The sequence below is a fragment of the Lineus longissimus genome, chromosome 10, assembly GCF_910592395.1.
Source record: "Lineus longissimus chromosome 10, tnLinLong1.2, whole genome shotgun sequence".
Taxonomy (NCBI): Eukaryota; Metazoa; Nemertea; class Pilidiophora; order Heteronemertea; family Lineidae; genus Lineus; species Lineus longissimus.
Window position 1 is genome coordinate 17,393,247 of NC_088317.1, and position 23,489 is coordinate 17,416,735.

At 41.7% G+C, this 23,489-nt stretch overlaps 2 protein-coding genes across 2 annotated transcripts; both read right to left on the bottom strand.

The window, feature by feature from the left end:
- Nucleotides 1–1,763: 1,763 nt before the first annotated feature.
- On the bottom strand, nt 1,764–23,305 carry LOC135494522 (run domain Beclin-1-interacting and cysteine-rich domain-containing protein-like). The gene is made up of 17 exons (XM_064782571.1): nt 23,274–23,305; nt 22,473–22,626; nt 21,865–22,093; nt 11,655–11,761; nt 11,020–11,209; nt 7,689–8,479; nt 7,200–7,376; nt 6,973–7,012; nt 6,347–6,590; nt 5,983–6,118; nt 5,493–5,558; nt 4,827–4,900; nt 4,484–4,548; nt 3,886–4,186; nt 3,516–3,669; nt 3,173–3,266; nt 1,764–2,903 (listed from the first exon to the last, which is right to left on the bottom strand). Exons 1-17 carry the CDS (start codon nt 23,303–23,305, stop codon nt 2,737–2,739), a joined length of 3,021 nt encoding a protein of 1,006 aa, XP_064638641.1. The 3' UTR covers nt 1,764–2,736.
- Nucleotides 17,072–20,481, bottom strand: LOC135494523 (uncharacterized). The gene is made up of 2 exons (XM_064782572.1): nt 19,865–20,481; nt 17,072–19,524 (listed from the first exon to the last, which is right to left on the bottom strand). The coding sequence occupies exons 1-2, from the start codon at nt 20,310–20,312 to the stop codon at nt 17,606–17,608; spliced, it is 2,367 nt and encodes a 788-aa protein (XP_064638642.1). The 5' UTR covers nt 20,313–20,481; the 3' UTR covers nt 17,072–17,605.
- Nucleotides 23,306–23,489: the final 184 nt, after the last annotated feature.

Below are 23,489 nucleotides of genomic sequence, written 5' to 3' on the forward strand. Positions count from 1 at the left end.
TGTAAACTTTTTTTAATTGACCACTCATGAAATTGTGGAACACACCTGTCCAGGAATTTTGATGAGAAATGCAGTGCACACTCCCTCTTCTTCCAGTTCCTAGATTCGCCGGCCCTCTCATGCCATCATCTTATCACAGGCCCCTGAATGTTAATTAGCGGGATTATCGGGCTAAACAATGGGATCCCATTGTAATAGCTAGGGAATATTATCATGAAGATTTGCATGTCATGTCAAAATCGTCTCACATTTAGTTTGTAACTACAGTGATGATCGGATAGATTCAAATTTCATATCATTTTTCCTGGCCACCTAAATCCCCGCACACCGAAATTGTGCCTTCAAATCACGTGCATGGAGCCTTCACGTGCTTTCAAATCATGCGCACTTCCGACTCCAAAAGAATCGACTCGACGCCATTGCTGACATCATTGGCGCCAATGTCTATTGCTTTTGACCTCGTTGAACTCGGTTCTAAAAACATTTATCAAAACGCTATTTGAACGTTAAAATGAGCTTCAAACATTATCAAAAATATCCGTGAGCTCTATCAATACTTCATATTGAGAAAAATGGTACAAATATCGCAATATAAGATACTTGAGGACGAAAAACATTTTCTCCTTAAATGTCCGTTAAATAACGAACTCCGGACAAAATATTTCAACGAAATTAATTCATTTACATCGTTTAGTGCCCTTTCAGAAGATGACCAACTTATTTTTCTATTGAATTTTAATAATGGAGACAGTGAATTGTGTACACCTATCTCTAAATATATTTCATTGTGTTTCCAAAATAGGAAAACTTGGGCTACGTTCACACCAGATCAGGACATAGGCACAACCATTGGCTACGTTCACACCAGATCAGGACATAGGCACAACCATTGGCTACGTTCACACCAGATCAGGACATAGGCACAACCATGGGTTACGTTCACACCAGATCAGGACATAGGCACAACCATTGGCTACGTTCACACCAGATCAGGACATAGGCACAACCATGGGTTACGTTCACACCAGATCAGGACATAGGCACAACCATGGGTTACGTTCACACCAGATCAGGACATAGGCACAACCATTGGCTACGTTCACACCAGATCAGGACATAGGCACAACCATTGGCTACGTTCACACCATATCAGGATATAGGCACAACCATGGGCTACGTTCACACCAGATCAGGACATAGGCACAACCATTGGCTACGTTCACACCAGATCAGGACATAGGCACAACCATGGGCTACGTTCACACCAGATCAGGACATAGGCACAACCATGGGCTACGTTCACACCAGATCAGGACATAGGCACAACCATGGGCTACGTTCACACCAGATCAGGACATAGGCACAACCATGGGCTACGTTCACACCAGATCAGGACATAGGCACAACCATGGCAAATAAACAGACCGCGGCAGTCTGGCGTAAGAACATTTGACCAATATTGTTGGGTTTCATAACCATGTGACATGACATAGTACAGTAGGGCCAACACATAACACAACACATCTGGCCACATTGCAATGTCACCCAAAGACAATATAGGCAAGGATAACCTGTGATTTTTATTTTAGGCAAATGCCTAGTTCCAATGTCTTAGATCAGATGGCAGCACCTGACAGTGACGAAGACTTGAAAAGTTGTGACAAATGTTTTGAGATGTGACGAATGTCTCGAACAACTGACTTGTGCAAGACTCGTAAACTTCTGTCTCTCATTTCTCATTTGAGCAATAACCAAACAACTAATTCGTAATATCACAGAGCTATTTATTGATAAATATAATAATTTCACAATCATATAAATCATTTTGAACAATAAGTGCATTATAATGCAGTGCACTCTCTGAATGAAATGAATTAGACTCTGGGTTGTCCATTTCTCCGAATCCGATGTTTATCGGGACAGGGCATTGATGCAATGCCAATAACAACTGATGGTAATGAATACACCAGTTAAAAGGCAAAGAAATATACCAGGGAGATGTGTTGGAGCTGGTAGGTCAGATAATGTTACACAGAGTCACCAATAGGGGTCTCTCGTATTTCACAGCATACAGAGCCATTTTTGCTAGTACGGGCAACATTATCAACACCATCCTGGTCCCTAACTGTTATGTGCATATAAATCCTAAATAACATAATCTTTTATGCCGGAGCATCAAAAACAATTCATGATTCCAGCGAATTGCGAGCACATTGTTTGATTGGTTTTAATTTTACACTAATTACAAGTCCTGTAAATCATGAAATGTCTTACAAACTGAACACAAATAATTTCTAAACGAACAAAAGAAGCATCATAATTGTTGCACATCACATTATGTTAGACAATGTGTGATATGAATAAAGACTAGCAATTGCTTTTACTGAAAACCCCATGTACATTTACACTAGGCCTTTCTGTACAAAACTGAAGTAAAATCATTTACTAGTCTTTATTCATATCACCCATTGCCCACAGAGCAGTTTGGCACTACAGCAGTTGTTCACATTTTCAAAGCACAAGCACGGACACCTATTGTGGTGTTACGATATCAAAAGCCACCAAAAGCAGGCATTTTTATTTTCATGGATCTCATATGCAGGGCCAGGTAGGCCAGATAAGTTAAACAAAGTCGCCAATAGGGGTCTCTCCTATCACACAGTTGGCGACTTTGTGTTACTTTATCTTGCCTGCCTAGCTGCTGCCTATAGTGTCCCTTTAAAGTCAGAAGTTTTCTCAGCTTTTCTTCGGTTCAACAACAGCATGTTGTGGGGAGTCTGGTTCGCTCTCTTCGGGTGAAGACAGAGCAACAACAGACAATCGCTTCCGACGGAGTTGGATTCTTGCACATTTTGGACAATTCTCCGGTACGAAACAGCTACCATGGTAACAAGCACCACAAACTGAAAGAGGAAGAAAGGAAACATTGAAGCTTCACTGTCACAATAAATCTCAGCAGGATCTGAGAATCAGTCGATCGCCTCACTTGTCCATGAGAAAAGAGAACGAAAGACGCATCACAAGAATGTTGGTGAGCAGCCCAGGACTGATCTGTGGAGGTTATCAATACAAAAATGTTCACCAAGCTTTTGCAGATAAACATACTCGTGAACATTTGGCTTCAAGAATGTCACCCGATTTACGGCTTTGTAAAAGTAACATTTGGGCCTACCTCGGCACTGGGCAACTCGGTTGAGTTCAAAGGGAAATATCACATCAGTTTCATTGTTGCATAACTCGCAGATGAAACCTTTCGCTTGGCACAGCTGGAAGAGACAGAAGATATGTTAAGTCACATTGAACAGTAAACTCGAATTTCACTGACCTGAGATCAATTGTCCTATTCAAGCTTGATATCATGCCATTCAGCGCATTCAATTCGAACAGACAATATGTTTGCGATACCAAGTTGTCCGAAGGTCACGAGAATGGCTCTGTCAAGTCAGGCCAAGTCAGACCTTCAGGCCAAGAGTCTCGCACACCACGTATGATGCCATGACTGCCTGAATACCTACTTGACATCCACTTATATGGCAGACGGAATCGGTCACAAGGTTCCTGAGGTGGGGTAGAATCTCAGAGTTCTTGACTTTGACGAGGTCCGAGAGGGAGTAGAGCTCAGGTTCGGAGATCCAATGGGAGGGCAGGCGATGGAGATCATTCAGAATACTGAAATTGCGGCAAAAGTGGTTGAAGAATTGGATGCAGAAGCTTTGTAATGAGTAATGTAAGTCTGGCACTGAGTCAAGTAACCTACTGTTTGCCTTACGACCAAATGGCAGTGGCACATAAACTATCGTAATCACAGGAATTGACAACTCCACATGCACGATACACCACACCTTTGTATCAAATGTCATAACTGGTGCTAAGACAGACACTTACCCTGAAGCTAATCGACAAGTCTTTATAAACAAATATATGTGATAAAGTTGAACACGGCATTCCCGAATCATCTCCAAAGCACGCACTTTCCGGTATAGGGCCGAATTAATGTCCGATATATTGAATAACGGATCAGCGTACATTTTTGTCAGGAGGTCATGTGAAAAGTTCGACACGGTGTATTTTGAAAAGTCCCATTTCCGAAGTATTCTCCCAGGGATGAAGAATATTGTGTTCGAATGGCAACATTGACAGAAGAATTTCCCGAGGTATTCACAGTAGCGGAGTCTTTTCGTGTAACCTGAAATACAAATGTAAAGAATTGTGTGAGGCACATATAAATTACACGATAGTCTTTATCATTTCTTGATGTTTGGTATCAGAATTCCATAACCATATCAATTTGTGTTCTTGGGGATGTTCTGCCTTGCCATCAAAGGTGTTGTGGCTCTGACATTCAGACAGGCCCCCTTCCCTCAGTCACCACAGCAGAGTCTGTTATCCTACTCTTGAAATCATGTAACCTCCTCAACAGGGCCAACTCTCCATTCTCTGCCAAGAAGAAATCAGCTCCATCTCTTGAATAGGGACAACCTACCTTGATCAACTTTTGTGCCACACCCTGTACACCTATAGTTCTGTTTAGCCAATAACACCTTTCGTCTGAAAGACAAAGTGAACCTATTCAGAAAAAAAGGATGCGGTTAACTGCTGTCTATTAAACAAAACAAGTCCTTAAGATCATCTTTCTTCCACTGTAATAAGGATTAATGTCAAAACTAGTTTATAGGACGGCCCAAAACTTCAAAGTTTTCAAAACCTATGGAAATGACCATTGGTTGAAAAGGTCGGAAACAGGAGTTTCTGACGAGATATTTGCTTTTGATTAGAGCAACCAGAACAGACCCAAAGAGGCATTACAGATAGGAATTTGATCTTACTTTGGAGGTGGATGTATGTTGAAGATTATCTGTGCTCGCGGTGGGGCCCACTCCAGGTTACCTCGGATTCTCGTCTGGAGAGAAAAGAGGGGTATGGCATAATGTTATTCAAGAATGGGAAATTATCGATGGAATTACAACAATTTTAGCAACGGAAAGGCCCAAAGACCCCTCTGTCATCTTTATTGCTATTGCTAAACTTTCCACACTGGTTCATCAAGTGGATTACGCTAGTTCTGGGCCACAGCAGACTAATCCTCTGTCCAAGAAATTTATATTTTGGAATGAAAGGCATTTCTATTGTTCAATTCTCCCCCTCAAGTTTACAACAGAGCCAGGGGTATTGTTGCCTATAACTAGCATATTCAATTCAATGAACAAGGTTGACTTCCTTCTATAACAGAGCTTGGCAAATCTATTGTCAAGGTTAACTTCCTTCTAATCAAATGTTCAGTTTGAAATGGCAATAAACTGTCAACCCTCCAGGACATTATTGTCAGCAAGTATAGATTAACCCAAACTTGTTGTTAGTAAATACAGTTGTTGTTACTCAGCAGGCATTTACTGATTGATAACTTATGGACATCACAAATTTGTCACTGTACATGATAGGCCTCTATTAGTGAAAGGATGAAGTGTCGATTTTGGGGAAATTTCAAGATATACCTTTGTGGTGAGCTCGCGTTCACCATCATCAGGCGAGATCGGAAAAGAGTCTGGGAGGGGCAACAACTGAAGCGAAAAGAGTGAAAAGATCATATTATAATAGTTATTAGCAAAGTTTAGTTCACCAAAAGGAGTAGACCTCAAGATTAAAGGGTTGTGGGTTCAATTCCCGCCACTGCCACGCTCGTTTGCCACCCAGAGAAAGATGCTTTACTTCTTCAATTGTTTTGCCTTTGAATGAGAAAAGCAAGATTCTTTGTACCAGGTGTCCCTATGCTAAGGCAAGGAACAGACCCTATCAAAGTGTACAGTAGTTTCTGATGGGTTTTTCCTAAGCCAAAGTCATAGTCGCAAGGCCAATAAAGCCAATTGGTGCCTATAAACTGTAGTAGCAAGCAAGAACCGTCCTGCCCTATACGGGAAGAACACGCTCGGTAGAATTTCGCCTCCAAAAGCCGAGTAAATGAAGAAGAAGATTCGTTCCACTTACTGCCTGAGGTACGTCGGTCTCGGACACTAACCACTCCAAGTCGGACGCTTTTGGAAGTTGGTTATCGCTAAACTTCTTCAGCAAGTTTATGGCAACAAGTTCTGCAGCAGACACGCAGGAAGACTCGAAACTTGAGCTGGAAAATCAAACAAGGAAGTTAGTCAACTTACCCATGAGGTCGTGTTAAACATCCGCCGCGTCCTCTTCAAAACAACCTGATAGTCCTATCTTGGTTCCATCAACTGGGCCTATTGAGTATTTATTTCTCTCAACTAATCAAAAACACTTGTTTCCAAACAAATCAGCTTCTCAACTTGGAAATGAATGCTTCCCTCGTTTGATAGTGAAAGTTGTAGTAACATACCCTAAAGGTTTATTCTCCACATAAACAGGTTTATTTGCAGCAGTTTTCTGTAGTTCAGCCTCCGAGTAGAGCGACCCGAGCGACAGAGATAACCCTGTGTCCTTGAGAGCAGTCAGGTTCGTGGTGGGGCTGGCCCGGTCATCGACGTGGATGTCAATATCTTGCTCTTCAAGCTCGCTGGAGTCCATAGAATCTGTCCAGGCCATGGCGTCTTGGTTCACACTCGGGGAAGTGCTGGTCGTGGCTGCGGACACAAACAAATCAACTTTGGAGTCATAGAAGTAAATATTGAGTTTGAGCTGAGCGTCATTACTAGCTCTATAAACAATATTGGGCAATTTGTAATCTAATGTAGGAGGAAACCTACACTGTCAGGGAGAGTCATCCTCTGTAGCCCAAGAAGATGTTTGCTGACCAGGTTTCGAACCCATTACCTCAGAACTGACAGGCGCTGATATTAATTTCGAACAACTGTCTTGCCACTGTGCCTCTCTGACAGCCCAGTCAAGGAATGTAGCATTAGCTATCTCAGACGCAAACTATATATCTATGGACCAGCTGCAGTATGACTTGTGCCAGGGGAAATGGTTTTGGCGTTCCCTATCACTTTTATAAAAGATACTCACTGTCAGTTCTTCCATCACTTGATGGTAGCACCCTTGCTTTCTGGAAAGACGAAAAGATTTGTTATTGACACTCAAAAATCAAAGGTTTAGTACTTTAAATCACAATGCATTACAAAGTACTCTGCCCTGTACAATATCCAGGCACTACTTGGAATCTCTTGAAAAGTTTTTTCTGCGCATTTGTTTAATTTGGGCCGTGGTTTGTCTTTGTCGAAATCATCCATTACCTCTCTCAATTTCTCCCGTCGGCGAATTCGTATTCGTTGTTGCAGCTCTCGAATCTCATCATCGTCCGAGTCGCCCTCGTCAATATCTGATACGACATGGGGTTTGATCACATGATTCCATTTCATCTGTTCAATGGCTGCTATCAGAGCTTCTGATATACTGAAATGGGCATTTTCCTAAAAGAGGCAAAACAAGTAAGGCTCATGAGGATGTAATTGAATGGAGAGCTAGACTAGTCTTTATGTATTCTTGGTAAGAGTGATCATGGAAGCCTCATTATGATGCACAGTATTTCAAAAGAGTTTGATAAATTCTAAGAGCATTTTATCTGAGTAGAATCAATGGAGAGTTGGAAAAAGATTTTGCAGCTCCATTACATGGTCAACCTCATCTGCACTAGGATACAGGAGAAATTACTGGCCAAAATCTGAACTCTCACCCAACAAAACAAGATGGCCGTAATTTTGATTCTATTTTGAGTTGATTACCTTATCAAGCTCAGCACAAGTGTGAAAGTCCTGAGAAGCCAGAAAACTTCGCAGCGATTGTCCTTGCCGTGGCCGCGGGAAATACGTGTCGTCATCGCCGACGATTTTAAGTGGTAGCGAACTCGACAACCCGTGCGTACCATCAATATCGACCGCCTCTTGTGAGTGCGGGGGGGACCCAATAGCCTGCCCTAGCAAGTGATCTGATTTGGAACGTTTATGGGTCTTTTTCGATTTCTTTTTCGCAATTGCCGATTCCATTTTATGTCGATGCGATTTCGTAATATCTGAGTCGTTTCCTTTTTGATTTCCTATATCCTCCAAATCTACATCTAACGAATCCTGACTTCCTCTGCCACGTTCTGAATTAATCAACGAACTTGAAGAATAATTACACCTTAGGAGGTTTGTCCGACTTGTTGACACAGATAGGCGGCCATTTTGTTTAGTGACATCATCACTACTGTCACTCTCTTCTGTAATATCACTATCATTGTTCAAAATTTTATCGAGTAACTCTGAATTTTTTCCGTCCGACCGAACAGATGATGACCGTCTGTAACGTTTTTCATACCCAAACTCCCGTGACTCGTCGATGGATAATTTTCTACGTTCTGGCACCAATTTTTTTGTCTTTGACACTTCAATGTTGAGCAGCGGGTCCTGACCCCGATCTACATTCCAGTTTAGCTCGTCGTTGGTTGTCTCTATTTCAGCAATATCACCTGATTTTTCAAGGACGGAGAGAAGTTGCGACTTGGCTGTTATTTTCCCATCCTCAGGACTCGAACCTGAAATGATAATGAGCAGATGATATCATATTCGTGTCTTCTGAAATGTCATCTGCAACAGAAAGAGGATCATCAGTTTGGTATATCACATCCTAACGTTTGTAAGGCAGGAGGATAGGACTGACTCTGGTTTTTCGAGAATGGGTTTATCACAGTCCAAAGCAAAGTTCGAAAAACAACTTTCTTAAAATTTTCATCAAAATCGGGAAATGCTCTGTAGGCCTACCTGGAACTGAAGCGATAGAGTCCATGCTATTGTGTACAGTCCTTAGACCTCAAAATGTCTGAGAGTAAAGACAGATCTTCCTAGTTCGCTGCCAGTAGAGGAAATGAATACCGGCCGGATCTAATATACAATTTAGATCGTAATTATTGGTACCACTTAGGCCTACAGTATTCAATCACCACAGAATGTATACAAACTAGCAATGCAAATAATGCAGTGTAAAAACTAATGGTAATGTGATGAAACCTAGGCAGATGCAATCACAAAAGTATGCTAATGAGCGTTGATAATTATCATTAACCCATTTGTGGGCCAATGAATACTTCAGGCAAAAAATGTGAAAGTGAACTCTTGATGAATTCACCATTGAATCTGAAAATGCCGTCACACATTAAAATGAAGAAATCTACAGGTCTGGAAAAGCCAGATATGATGAATCAACATGGCCGCTAGGCCTGGGACGTCTGTTTACTATAATGAATCAATTCAAGATCAATACCTGGGTTAATAAACCACTTCAGTCTTCATACGTTTACAAATGGAAAGTTGGTTTGAACAGGAATCTAGTATGAAAGTCTCGAGATACAAGAGCAGATTTCCAGTTAATTTTCTATTTCAAGACTGAACTTCTATGTCAAGAATATGCAATAAGAGTTTCAGATTTTGTAACTCTGTAGTATTAAGGCTGACGGGTCAAATATACATGCCTGGGTAAGGCCCAAGCTGAGCAGTCAGAAATGTTTGTGATGTGCATATAAATCTTCTACCCAAACGAACATAACCAACATAACCGTTTGCTTGGCTTCAGCCAGTAAATGTATATTTGACCCAGCAGCCTTAAGGTACTGCTAAATCAGCAAGTCACTTGAGCTGGACAAAGTGGCCAACAAAATGTGACCCGCTCTACCAAAACTAGGCGCTTGTCGCATCTGAACTTGACAGGTTGATACGGACTTGTTGTTCATTTCCCTATTGTAGACCTTTTGTGAAATGTGACCAAATCAGTTTGTAATAGATTTCACAAAAGGTCTACAATAGTGAAATGAACAACAAGTCCGTATCAACCTGTCGAGTTCAGATGCGACAAGCGCCTAGTTTTGGTAGAGCGAGTCACAAATGGGGTTTGAAACCATGAGCCCAATACACCACAACAAATAGGCCACTTCACTGCACATAGTATGATAGTACAGTGACGTCATCACCTGTCATGCTGGAGAAACAGGCAAAAGAAAGCCAGCCCAAATGACCATGTCAGCATTTGATTCAAATCCTTGTTCTGCCCTCCAACATGGCTGGCCATGAAAACACTCTATTCACAAGATCACACCACATTCTATGTGGAGTTGCTTCCCTTGGTGAGAAAGAGCAAGAAACCTGGGTGAAGGCGACACGAAATGCAGGAAGGTCAATCGTGTAAAATCAACACATATTGCCAGTATACAGAAAACATACACGCAGAATTTTGAAGGCAATGAGAACTAGATTGTTTTCAGACCTACCTATTTCATTGAACACTTCCTAATATCATGATATTGTGATATCGATGTGCTTAACAGGCCCACCTCGGCCCACCTAGGTCTTAAAGGCCTACTCTGCTGTTTTAAACTTCGTTGAAAATTGAACTTGGATTTGTGTAGATACACACTGAAATCACATTCCAACAGTACCACTGTGTAAACTGACTTACAAGCATGAAAAATGCCAAGTTTCAGCTACTTTGCATGCATAACTACACTACAACGGCAATGTTTATTTCTTTTTACTTTACCACAAGAAAATATAGCGACAACGAGCGATGTAGGCCTTTAAGATATTGCCCATAATCTGACCTGGATCATTGGACTTAAGGACACGGGTAAATAACCCAGTATCAGCCGTTCAATACGGACGGCTGCCAAGTGGACTGTACATTTAGTTCTCACTCCAACCACCAGATGGAAATACTGTACTCGGCAAATCAATGACATCAGCTCAAATGGCAAACTTGTTTGAAGAGTATGACCCCACATCCACTTCCATATTCTAGTGTAACTGGATGCAGGGCTGTACTTTTGGACGGGGAGGGGGGTAACAGGCTGTGGTGAGGGAAGGCACAACAACACAAGAGAAATATGTTCTTAGTGCAGATTTCTGAGGGGTGCTAGCACCTACCCTCAAATAGAGTCCCCTCAAATGCGGGCCCCTCAAATATGGGCCCCTCAAATACGGCTCAGAATTAACAGTACCTCTTTTGAAAGTCAGCCCTGATGAAACTTCACCATGTCAGACCACCCTACAAGACCACGCAACCCCTCCACGATGACATTTTACCCACCTCTACTCGTCGGCCTTGCATGTTCATCCGATGTCGACAGAAAGTTCTCATCTCTCTTCGGTGATGTAAAAGATGGCGCCAGAGGGTCGAGGGAGCTCTTCCGTCGAATCATAATGGCGGGCGTTGACGGTTTGTTCACGGGAAGGGAGGCACTTCGCACGTGTGAGATCTTCTTCTGTTTGAGTTTTAACTGAAAGAGAAAAGTGGTCAGTGAACACCAGATCAGCAGAAGGGGCAATGCAAGAATTGATGCCTAACATGTAAAACTCTTCTTAATGGAGTCCTGGATTTCAAACCAGTGATTTAACAGGACAAACAGACTTATACGAATGTTGGAATCTCCCCCTGCTGGGTTATTATACAACCCCAATCACCTCTTCAAAAGTGAGTTCAAAGGTAACTTCAAACGCACAACAATGCAAGCTTCACTTCAGGACCAACCACCCCATTTACAATCCTTGTAATTTTCGGACTGAACAGATCCCCTCCTACTGTGATATCAATAGTTTGAACTGAAGAAAATAGCTCAAAAAGCAGCTTTTTTGTCATGCAACCATCTGTGAACCTCTTGCAAGTCTTGGATATGAAACAAGAGGCCCCCGGACCTGACACTCAGCTGAGATTCATTTCCTTACCAGGCTTGGGTTGATTTCTGCCAAAAGTGCTGCTTTGTTTTGTTCAACTGCTTGCAGGCAGATCAACATGGCTCCATAATACTCCTTACTGCAGAGGAAGGCATCATCTGCAAAATACAAGGGACATAGAAATGTTCAAAATATGATTACTAAAGCATATATGTGACTCTTTTTGGGTAGGATGTGGAGGGGCAGGGGTGCAAGGCCTGAGAAAGAGGGACACCAGGCCCTCACTTTCCAGATTTTATAATCCATTTTAATATTTTTCTGAAATTAGGATGGGATGTGATGGGGCTGTTTTGGATCTGTGCCTGGAGGAGGGGAGGGGGTAGGTGATTAGGGTGTCTCATGGGTCTGAAGATTTGAAATCGATTTTATCAAAACATGAGGATGGAGAAGAGGGAAAAGCAGACAACTGAAATTTACCTTTGTACTAGTATTTTCTAAGCCAGTGGAATGAAACAAATCTAATTTTCACAACATGATCTCACACTGAAAACACATGCACTGTGTCCAGTAAAAATTGGGTGACAAATTAAACAGCAGTCTTAATAACAAAAGCATATTTACACACAGGTCTAAATTACATAACAAAATTACACTTTGATAAAGTGGACATGTATTGTAGTGATTCCATAGAACTGCATGAACATGTGGCATGTTTACGTGATGATTTACATAATGGCATGAAACAAGTTAAATGCTTGCATGTTACATGTATGCATGACACAACTATTGCTCCCAATAATATGAAAATACAGTAGAACCTCTCTATTAAGGACACTCTCGGGACTGACAAGTGCTGTCCCTAATAGAGAGGTGTCCTAATAAGAGAGGTCAAATTGAAAGGAAACTACCAATTTGGGACCAAAACTGGTGTCCTTAATAGAGAGGTTGTCCTTAATAGAGAGGTGTCCGCTAAGGGAGGTTCCACTGTATGTGAAAATAAAGTTTTTTTGTCAAAAAGGCCTCTGCTGTTCATGTGACGTCGATTTTCTTAGAAATACTGCAATTGTGCAGACATTGTTGAAACTTATATAAAGTATGCACTAACAGAATTTGCAATTTTAAGATTTCAAATCTTAAAATGAAAGATGGAGGCCTTCAACCACATGAAATAATCTGAAAAACTAAGATCTTCTGATTGAGAGCGACGCAAAGATACCTATTAGGTCAATAAGTTCAATAACCCAGAATGTCAACAATGAATAACAAAGTACATAACGAGGTTGATGTGTTCCTCATTTGGCATCTTGCCAAGCGAACAGCTGACTGTAGTAACATGACCAATTATCTGCAAATTTGCGGAGAAAAGTAGATATTTGGCCCTAGTCCAAGCAAACCAATCCTTCACCTTCCTCGCAGGTCAAATATAAGACTTTGGACAGTCATATATTTCATATGACAACATCGATACAGTTAGTTGATGTGACGCAATTTGCTGATAGCACGTAATTAACTTGTGAAAATCCACTCTTTTTTGCCAAGCCAATTACTACGAATTAATGCTAAAACTGTGCCGTTCCCCAATATAGTAAACGAAACCTGGGGAAAGGTTCGCATTTAGAGGTTCCAGTGACAAGTCCCTTTCTTCAAGAAAAACAAATATTTTGATGAAGAGCCAATCAAAAAATATCAAAGTTTAATTGACAGCCAATCAATGTTTGATTGACACCAAATTAACATACTCGCCCTCTTCCTTAATGATGCTATACTGGACGTTATGAATTTTATCCAGCGATATCAATTCCTCCAAAACTTCCTCCTGTGACTTACCATCTCGAACAAGAATTGTCTGCGGCATATTGAAAAGTTTACTTTCCAGAGCCAATGATTTGAATAATCCACAAAGTCTTAAAATAGCGGTAGGCCTAAGCGACCTTCTTAGGTCTAAGAATGTTTCACGTTTCAGTATAAGTCACTGGGTTCTCCATGCACTTATTGTCAGTTCTAACACAGTGACTCCAAGACCTAAATATAAAGTATTTTCCAAGTTTGCCAACGCTTTAGAATCCTTAACTCACATTGTTATATCCACATACTTATCCACATATGGTATATTTTTGACCATTTATTCGTCAGAATCTAACGTTATCGAATCCTGAAATTAATCAGATGATGAGAATCTCTGTATATGTAAATTATGTGAAACATAACATCCTTATTTTAATACACTGCAGGCACAATCACTGCAGAATCAGCTGTGTGCTTTGCCCAGGAGGGCCTACGGCTGTCGATATATAGTTTTAGACTTTTGGCACCAGTTCAGCTCACTAGTGCACACTTGCAGTTTTTTTCACAGCACATTACAAAACTGCTCAGACTAATGCGAATGCCAATTTTTGATGACTCTGCAGCAAATAAATGGTCTAGAAATTAGGGCAGTCGTTCTGTGCAGAATATCGTGTGAGACAACTGAAGAGGTGCCTGCTTCGGTCAGCGAGAGGTCACCCCAATGACATCAACTCGACTCATGATGATCAGGCAATCAGACAACTAATTATCGTTAAAGATTCTGTATATAACTCCTCTGTAATCATGCACAATACCAAGATTGAAAGTTGGACAGTCCCCCAATAATTGGGCAGGTCCGTTATATCCTAAGTGGTAATTGCATTTTCGTTGTTCAATGTGAAATGTGAGGAATGTGCTCCAACAAAAAATGAAGTATTCCAGATTTACAATTTCCTTTGATAAATTCTCGAACAGAAGAAGCCAAAAATAAAGATTTTCGCAAAAGATTCCAAGAATTGATATATTATTCCTGATCCTGAGCTACAATCAATTTGTCCCCGAGATGTGAACACCTGAAACCATCATTGGCAAGTAATGACTTTCACAGCACTGCACGGAACTATCGCCACAGTTTAACATTGCCAGGATTTTGGCTTTTGCCCAAAACTAAGAAACTGTTCGATTGCTAGTGCGAATACATTACACTGCTAAGGTCAAGTCAAGAAGTCTTATGAAGAATGATGTCTCGAAATTGGCTAAAGGAGTTTCGCCAATCCTATACTGCATAACATTCAACTGTCTTACAAAACATTTTATTGTAAGAATCCACAATCGAGAGCCATTGAATTTTGGGCATAATTTTAGGATCTAGATTTTGATAACCAGTCCATTTCAACTGAAATCCCACAGCTGATTCTTAAGGTAACTCCACCTCAGTTCCCAGGAGTGAAAGAAATTAGAATTGGCTTTTACTGAAAGTTTGCACCTATTCTGACGGCTGAGTGAAGAAATAATCTGCATCACAAACACCAAGGATTAAACGCTCTTCAATCCACACAGCTGATCTCGTTGAACAGAACATCACAAAGTACTTGAATAATCGAACGTCATCAAACTGAAAATTGGCCCTCACTCAGAAACGTGAAAGAGTCCAGAGTCCAAATGCACAAAGTACATGAATAATAGCACATCTGTCAAGAGATATCAAACCGAAAATTGGCCCTCGTTCAGAAATGTGAAAGAGTCTAAAGTCCAAACGAACATCATAATTGCGGAGACAATCACCCTCTGCACTTTAATATTCCCAGAGCAAATGGTGGAGTATTTAAATGATCATTAGGTGTTTCCCATGTCAACTGGATATAAAACTGCAATTAGCGTTCGTATCAACGGTAACTTGGTTTCTTGCCAAGGATTCAAGTGCCTTGTCAGGGTTCCAATTGTGGACATCTATTGTGTACCTGAATGTGCTGCCAAACTGTTTTGGCTTCAACAGTTTGCATTCCAGGCATGAAATATAGATTTTTTGTTCACAGTAGAGGAAGACAATGCCCTTCCGGCCAAGAAGAGGGATTCTGAGGACAACCAAAGAGTGCCAGGTGAGGAATCGTGACTATGGCATTGCGTCATGTTTCGGACAGAGGTTTCTGACAGCATGGCATCAAGCAATACTCAGTGAGCCAATGGGTGATATGGATAAAGACTAGCAAATGCTTTTATCTAAATCTCCATGTACATTTACACTAGGCCTTCCTGTACAAAACCGGAGTAAAAGCATTTGCTAGTCTTTATTCATATCACTCAATGTGTCGGCAAGGGAAGTTACTTATGGGGAAAGCTGTAAGGACAGAAACATAACATTGAAAACATTGGGCCTAAGGCAAACAAAAATATTCTGAAGGACTACCAGTGATCCTAAAATTCCAAACATCCCCAAACGGGTGAACAACTCACAGGAATTAAAAGGAACAAAAATAAAGCAGTTGACTCAATACTAATCTGTCCATTGACCGAAAAGGGGTCTAAATACCTGACCAATTATCCATGGATATGGTGTATGTTGGCCATTGTGGGGCTTGTTAATCCTACGGGATTGACCACAAAGTGGTACAGGATTGACCCAGTTATTTGACCCGGTTCTATGACCTAAATCTATCAAGTGGATGAGGGAGGGTTCCCCAAGCAGTGGATCCATTCCAACTCATTCCAAGAACAAAAGAATGCAGCAAAGGCATCCTCACTCCGAGTACAAAAAAATGCAGCAAAAATACAAAACCATGTCCTGCTTTTTCAAGTTGCATGTAGAGAGTGGACCAATAAAATAGTACCAGTGAAATACACAATCCACAGAATGGCACGGTCACAAAAATTTGTCAGATCCCACGGCACGATCCAATGTCATGCTATGATTCTGCCACACTGCATAAGTCTGTCCCGCGATTCAGTTGTCGCTACAAACCTGCTAATAAAATTCCTGCCAAATACATCCACACACATATTAGCAATATCTGGTAGGTGCAACCACCTCAAAATCTCTCCAGAGACTGATTCACGTCAACTTCTGATGCAAGTTCCTGGAATCAAACTTTCAACTGTCTGTCAAAATGTGGCACCATCCTGAACACATGCTCACTGTTTCATAATGCCAGATAGGTTTCTGGGCCCGTCAATAAATCAATCGAGGCCTACACACCTGATCCGCGCACCTGCGTAACAAGTATGAAACAAAGCTAAGTAGATTTATATCCTGGACCTGGTGCATGGACGCTTCACGTGGTAGGACACTGGAGATTCTGAATTCCTCCCAGGAATTGGAGTTGAGTGCTCTTTGAGTGTAGGTACTTTGTGAGTCACAGATACACAGCCAGGGGCAGCATCAAGGGACTGGGTGAATTCCTGCCTGGAAGTGGAGTTTTATTATATGTCGCATTGTTGTATTTCATTAGTCATGGACATGCAGCCAGGGCAGCACTGATCAAGGGTCCATGTTTAGTCAAAGGCCCATCTCTGATCTGCAGGGTGCTCTACAGCCTAGCTTCGTCACCAATCAGGGATATCAATGATGACTATCTATACTTTTAATTCATGTATCCGTGATTATCATGAAGGACCAAAACCTTCCTTCGAATATTACATTGCCAACAGTGCAGGACACACAATAACAAACAAGTCAAGCCAGAAGTTCCAAGGAGCAGGGGCTCAGACACTGAGGGCATTCACTTTAGGTCAAGCCGACCTCCAATCAAAGGTTGTCATCTGTAATTGAGGGAGCGCAATGCCACAATGGCACAAAGAAAGAGTTCAAACTTTTGTCCGATGTTGGTTTTTATTCAAGAACACATATGTGGCAAATGACATTCACATTTCGACCATGAATGAACCAATCAATGCAATAAAACGAGTTACAAAAGCAGTCGAGACAGGTTACATATTTCAATAAACTTGTGTTACACAAAATTGAAAAGGATAATACTAAATAACTATGATATTTTTGCAATTTTTCACTTTAGGAATGGTATAATAGTTCTATAAGTCGTGAACTATCCTTGACCAGAAAATAAAAGCTCAACATTGAATTCAATTACGACCAAAAAACAAGGTCAACCCTTTTCATATCATTTGGAGAATGAAATACATGTATACCAGTTATTGCCATACGTTAAGAAGGCCAAGTACTGACCGATTCGTTGCTACACCATGGTCAATTGCTTAAAGTTTTAGTCTTGAAATGCCAGACAAGGCCTTTTACGGGCAGGCTCATCACTTTCCTCGTCCAATTCCCTTGCCTTAGCATCATCAGCACTGGGCTCCATCTTCAGCACTTTACACTCACCAAGAGCACAAGTCTCCTTGAATGCAGGAAAGAATTCCGCGACTTCTCTTGCACTGAATTCTTTTAAAGGTGGACCACAGTGCTTTATCCTCAGCAAAGCTTCCATGGTGTCAAGCCCAAGGGTGGCTCGCCAGTCTTGTCTAGCCTTCCCCAGCGTCGAGAAACATTTCCCCAACAACTCGGGGCTGTAAGGAAACAGCCTCAAGACTTCGATGAGCTTGGCCAAGTGCGGGTAGTCTGCTCGGTAGTGGACGTGGAGCTTTCCCCAGACATCGGCTGGCTTCAAACTCAGCAGACACCGACTGGCAAACAGTTTGAATGCATTCCATTCAGACAGGAGCTCATCAACGTCCGGGAGAAAGATGTTTGCAAAGTTTGAGGTGGCGGAGTCTCTAATCAGACTGTTCCCATACTCTTGAAGGGCCTTTGTATCCGAGGGCCAAAGTCTTGTGTCCAAAATTTGAGCCACTTCTATTGTTTTCTCATCACCCAAATCCAGTCTGGAACTGACAGCATTAAGTAGTTTGTTCATCTTCTCGACGACATGACCTGAGATATCATTTGTTGATTTCGACTGGTCTGAGTTTTCATCTGGCTTGATGAGATTTCTGGTCCCCTGGGCCACATTATCTCGCTCCAGCCCCGGGTTACCTATTTCAGAAGTTGAGCCACCACTCTGAAACTCCCCAATAAGTTCTGCCAACGTCTTGCCATCAACACGAGGAAAGTTGATGACCGAATCCTTGGCATGTTGCAAAGAAGAAAGCAAATGTCCAGTTTCTAGAGAACTACGCTGTAACGCTTGTGATGCTCGATCCAGCGGCATCATAAAACTCTGAAGAAACGATGCAGTTGTGAAGAAATCACAGGAACTCATCTTTTCAAATATTTTGCGAACCGGAAAGTTTTTTGATGTCACATTGAGGCATTTTGATATGCGGGAACTATTGACAGTAACTTCCTTACAAGCAAGGTAAATATGCTGCACCCATTTTTCTGGTTCGGATCTCAGATTCTCAACGATCGAGGCCACCCGTTTAAGAACAACGCACTTAACTGGCATCTTTTCATACATGCGCTTCATCAGTATCAAAACTTCAATCACCTCCGCCATTTTTTGGCCGGAAAGCATTTCTTTCACCGATTCTTCTAACCTATGGCTGTAACCACTGCCACCCACCAACCAGGACACATGTCCGCGAAAAAAGGCCAGAGTCTCATTTCTCAGATCAAAACTTGCATCAATCCCATCATAACCTAGACCGATAAGTTTATCAAAACGACTCGTAATTTCAAAGTCTTCAAGGATGCCACGCAAAGCTAAAAGTATGTTTTCACTTGACCCATCACCAACAGGAACAAGTTTCAAGAACCGTATCTCTAATTTACCAGTCTTTGCATCAACAAACAAAATATAAACAAGCAGCACGTCTTCAAAACCATCAAACTCGTGCACCCGATCAATCAAGATTGAAAAATCATTCAAGTCCAAGAGTTCCTGTTTCAAATCTTTGCGGAAAACTTCACCGATGCATTTTGTTAATTGTTCGAAGCTTTCTTGACTGGCATCAGTTCCAAGCTCCACCTGGTGATGTTTTTCTAACTCAACAATGGCGGGGAACTTGTTAAAATCGATCTCCTCCCTCGCCATCATGTATGTCAGTTCAATCAGCCGTTGTTCCGTCACTTTTAGTTCATTCTCATCATTGCTAGGGGGCGCCTCTTTCATGTCACTCCTAGCTTCATCCATCTCCTGAACCAGCATCTGTTGGTCCATACCATCACCTCTTGACGCATGCTTATCTGAAGAGTAAGAATGTTAGTTTGGAAGCTGTGAGAGTTGAATTATCTTGCAGTAAGTGCTCATAAATGCCTCACAGGCCCATCATAATTCAAGTTGGGTTCAGGACTGCAGTGGACCCAACAGACTTTCAGAAATGCGAGCCAACCTACGCTTTCGCACTCTTTTGAACGAGAATTCGGCTTCCTCTCAAGTTGACCGACTCATAGGTGTTTCTGGGGTGGTTTGACAGACTTAGGTGCATGGTGTAACATTCTGTAGGTCTGTCTCTGCAAATACCGACAAGAAATCTACTTTCCTTTCTGTTTTAAGTGACAAGGACATCTGATAATGAAATCATACCTGTGACTTCTACTTTTACTTTCACCGCATCAGCAGCTCCAGTTGATTGAATGAAAGTCGGTTGTTGTCCCTTCAATCCAGTCCCAACTGCTGCATTAAGCCTATCCATACGGGAAGGAACCTCTAGGCCATCACTCGGCTTGTTCCAGTGTTCCATCATCATCGCTCGTACATGCTGCTCAGACTTCTGATGTTTCAAAACATTATCCTTCTTGATATTCTGACCCGTCACCCCAGTCACAAAACTGCTGCTAAAGTTCCGGAAACTTTTCAATTCTTCGTGATATTTGGCGCAAATCCGACACCGAACTTTTGTCACGCAATAGGGGTCACTTTCAATCACGAGCCATTTGTTAGTTGGGTCGGCAAAATACTTCCAGCTGTTAGCTGTAGTTAGGCGTACTCGGCCCTTGATGTTTGGGCTTTCCGCATTTTCGTCTGTCGCCATTTTGCCTTTCGATTTGATAAAATGAAACAATCGAAAATTGTGTTTTGTGTCCGAACTGAAATTTATCACCAGGAATGTGCGTTGAAGTCTCAGATGCAAAGTGCCTCCCAAGCCAGCTTTGATTCTTTTTCAACAAAACACTGTCCTACATGTCCTAGGTAGTCTACTTGATAGTAAGGTTGCACAGCTTGGAGGCAAAGTGCAATATTGTCTAGGGTATGATCCAATAGGACCACTCTTCAACACATGTCCAATTGACTTTCAAGAACGACTCCACCTCTGCCAAAGACTGTGGCTCTGTGAACTGAATTCACAACAGCAATCCTCCTCCAAGTCTGTAACCTACAAATGCAAAGACATGAACACTGCACCACTACTCCAAACCACTGCTCTGCATTGCATAGCAAAATGCACTACATGCACCAGCAGACACAACCAGGGGAAATGCTACGCAAACACAAAGAGTAGACCATTGAAATCAATGGCTATTGTTAAAAATTTGAAACTCCCCCAGCAGTCTAAAAATATCACTTGTGACCCAACACCATTGTATTGCAGCCCACAGAGTTGGACAATAGCAGATTTGCAGCCCAGAGCAGACGCACCACATGGATCCAGCTACCTGAGCACACAAACCAACGTAAATGCTGTATACAGAGATCGCAGTAGCAGCTACACATAAATCAATAATAGTCACGTGATCAGAGTGCTGAATCGCATAACCAGTTGGTGGGGAGCAAAATGTGCTATGTTTGGTATTGCAATGCAAATGGAGGTCAGTGGTGCAGGCTGGTGGGACGTTGGGGTATAGGCTGTTTGGAGTTGGGGGTACAGGCTGCTGAGAATAGGATCAGGAGTGTGGATCACCTAATTCCTTGTTTTGAATCACCCAGTCATGAGTGGTCACTGATTTTATCAAGTCTGCTAAAAAAGTGGTTTACAGTACAAAAGTCACAACATAATCTGTTAATGCCAATGGTATTGGTTTAACGATCTTCTGTTGGTCTATGGCAATGATTCATGCAGTGTTCAAGTCAACTTAAAAACCTGTTCTCATCCCTGTCCACCCCAATTTTGTCCACCACCCTAGAGAGATCTACACCTGTCGCCTACCAGAGGCAATCTAGTCTACATGTGTTGCGACAGCTGGGCATACCAATTAAGATTCAGATAAATCACATGTTCCACATACAGTGGAACAACAGAAAATGGATTGCAATAAAAAACTCAAATAACAGTTTCTATGATATTGGTAATAGAGTTCAGATATCAACAATTTGACACCTGCCTCTTTTAGGGGAAGCAAATACGGTTGCTACAAGTGACATCTGGTCACCAATTCTAAACTAAACTGATGTCAGCAGCCAACACCACAAGTGCCTTGATCATTTTGTTTCCCAACTTCCATCCATAAAAAATTGGCAAAACAACACCTTTGGCCTCCAACAATCTGAAAATCGGCCAAAATCTGCATGAAAAATACATTATTTGGTGACCCTTTTCCCCCCTTGCTACGGGCCCCCGAAAGTATAGTATTATCAAAGTAACTTACGCGTGTAATGTTCCTCCAAGTGCTGCGTATTTTCCACAAGAATCGTGAGTTGAATTGACAAACTATGATCCAGCAAACACTGCCTAATCCACAGCTGCCCACAAGTCAAGTCATCCGGATCATTTTTGGCCATGCGGCTTATCCGTTCTATCGTCGGGGCAAGGACCGGGTTCAACCAACGGAGACCTCTGACATAACTCCAATAGTCGAGGCATACAGCATCAGAACCCTGAAAAATCAAAACAAAATTGTTGAAAACAGCAAAATCTGGAAAAGACGAATCGCCTCATCTCCTCATCGTATTGAAGATATAGCACAGAAACGGCCGATTGCAGGTGAAGAAGAAGAAAGACAGGTTGAATCTCCGTCTTCAATCTCATCCAATGGACAATCAAGAGATCATGATCTCATCAAATCAGCTCTGGATTAAAGCTCACACTGGAGCTGTATGGCTTTTATCAGCTGTGGATTCAAACCTGGGCCGACAGCGGATATGGTAGTACTTTAAGGACTGCAAGGCAAACAACCCAAGACCCAATACCATGGTTGTTTTGCCTCACAGCCCTTCACTTAGATCTAATAGTTACACACTATTTCTGTCGCCTTACCTTGATCTTTCGAAGTCTGTGAATGAGTATATTCTCTACACCCCGACACAGCCGGGATAAACCTCCATACGTACTCCATACATTTGTACTCCCAATGGCCAAGATACCTTCCACAGTTTCCTTAAGTGCTATCAGCAGATTGTGTCTTTCTTGTCTAACAATATAAACAATAACATAGAAAATTTACGCGCTATGATGTGTTAGAAATAGTCAAATCTCATCAGCTGCCAAGTCGCACTGTTAGCATTTGACTAGGCCATTATACCAGCATATGAAAGCATAGCAGACTACATTCTTCAACCCCACAGGCCATGGCATTGCCATTGTTTGCCTCGCATAACAACATCCACATGAGATAGGCCTAACCAAACTGAGCAGCTCAGCTGTCAGTGTCACTTATCTGTTTGGGAAGTAGAGGAGTAGATCAAGATGAAATCAGAATAAGCACTAAATTAAACTAAGCAGGCAGTGAGGCACTAGCCTGGCTAAGCTAGGCTAGGCTAGGCCAGCAGGTTTGACAGCATGTAGCCTGGCAATGCAGAACATGCCGATAGAGACAAGACTATCATTAGAAGAAAGGGGCCGGAATAAAGTGTCACTGTCAGATCAGACATGTCAAGTCATTTATTACAAACTGAAAATCTTATTTTTTACAACAAAAACTCCAATATCTGCGAAACAACGCAGTGTATCGTGATTGTTTGGCGTTGTACGCATAACTTAGACGTTGCTCTAGATCCTTAATCTAATTCATTTTGAATTCATTTGTGTCTTATAACAGAAAATGAACTTTTATTGCACCTTTTTCGACCAACTTCATCAAGGTCGGCCATTTTGGATTTTACTTCCGCAGTAGCCAAAAATGCAAATTCAAACGGAACGTAATATATTAAAAGTACTTCAAACAGGACAACTACGAATCCGTTTCATAAAAAATGTTATCTTCTACCTATTGTATAGTTTTATTTGGATAAAAAGCAACAGAATCTCCTAAAAAAGCATTTACATTTCAAACGC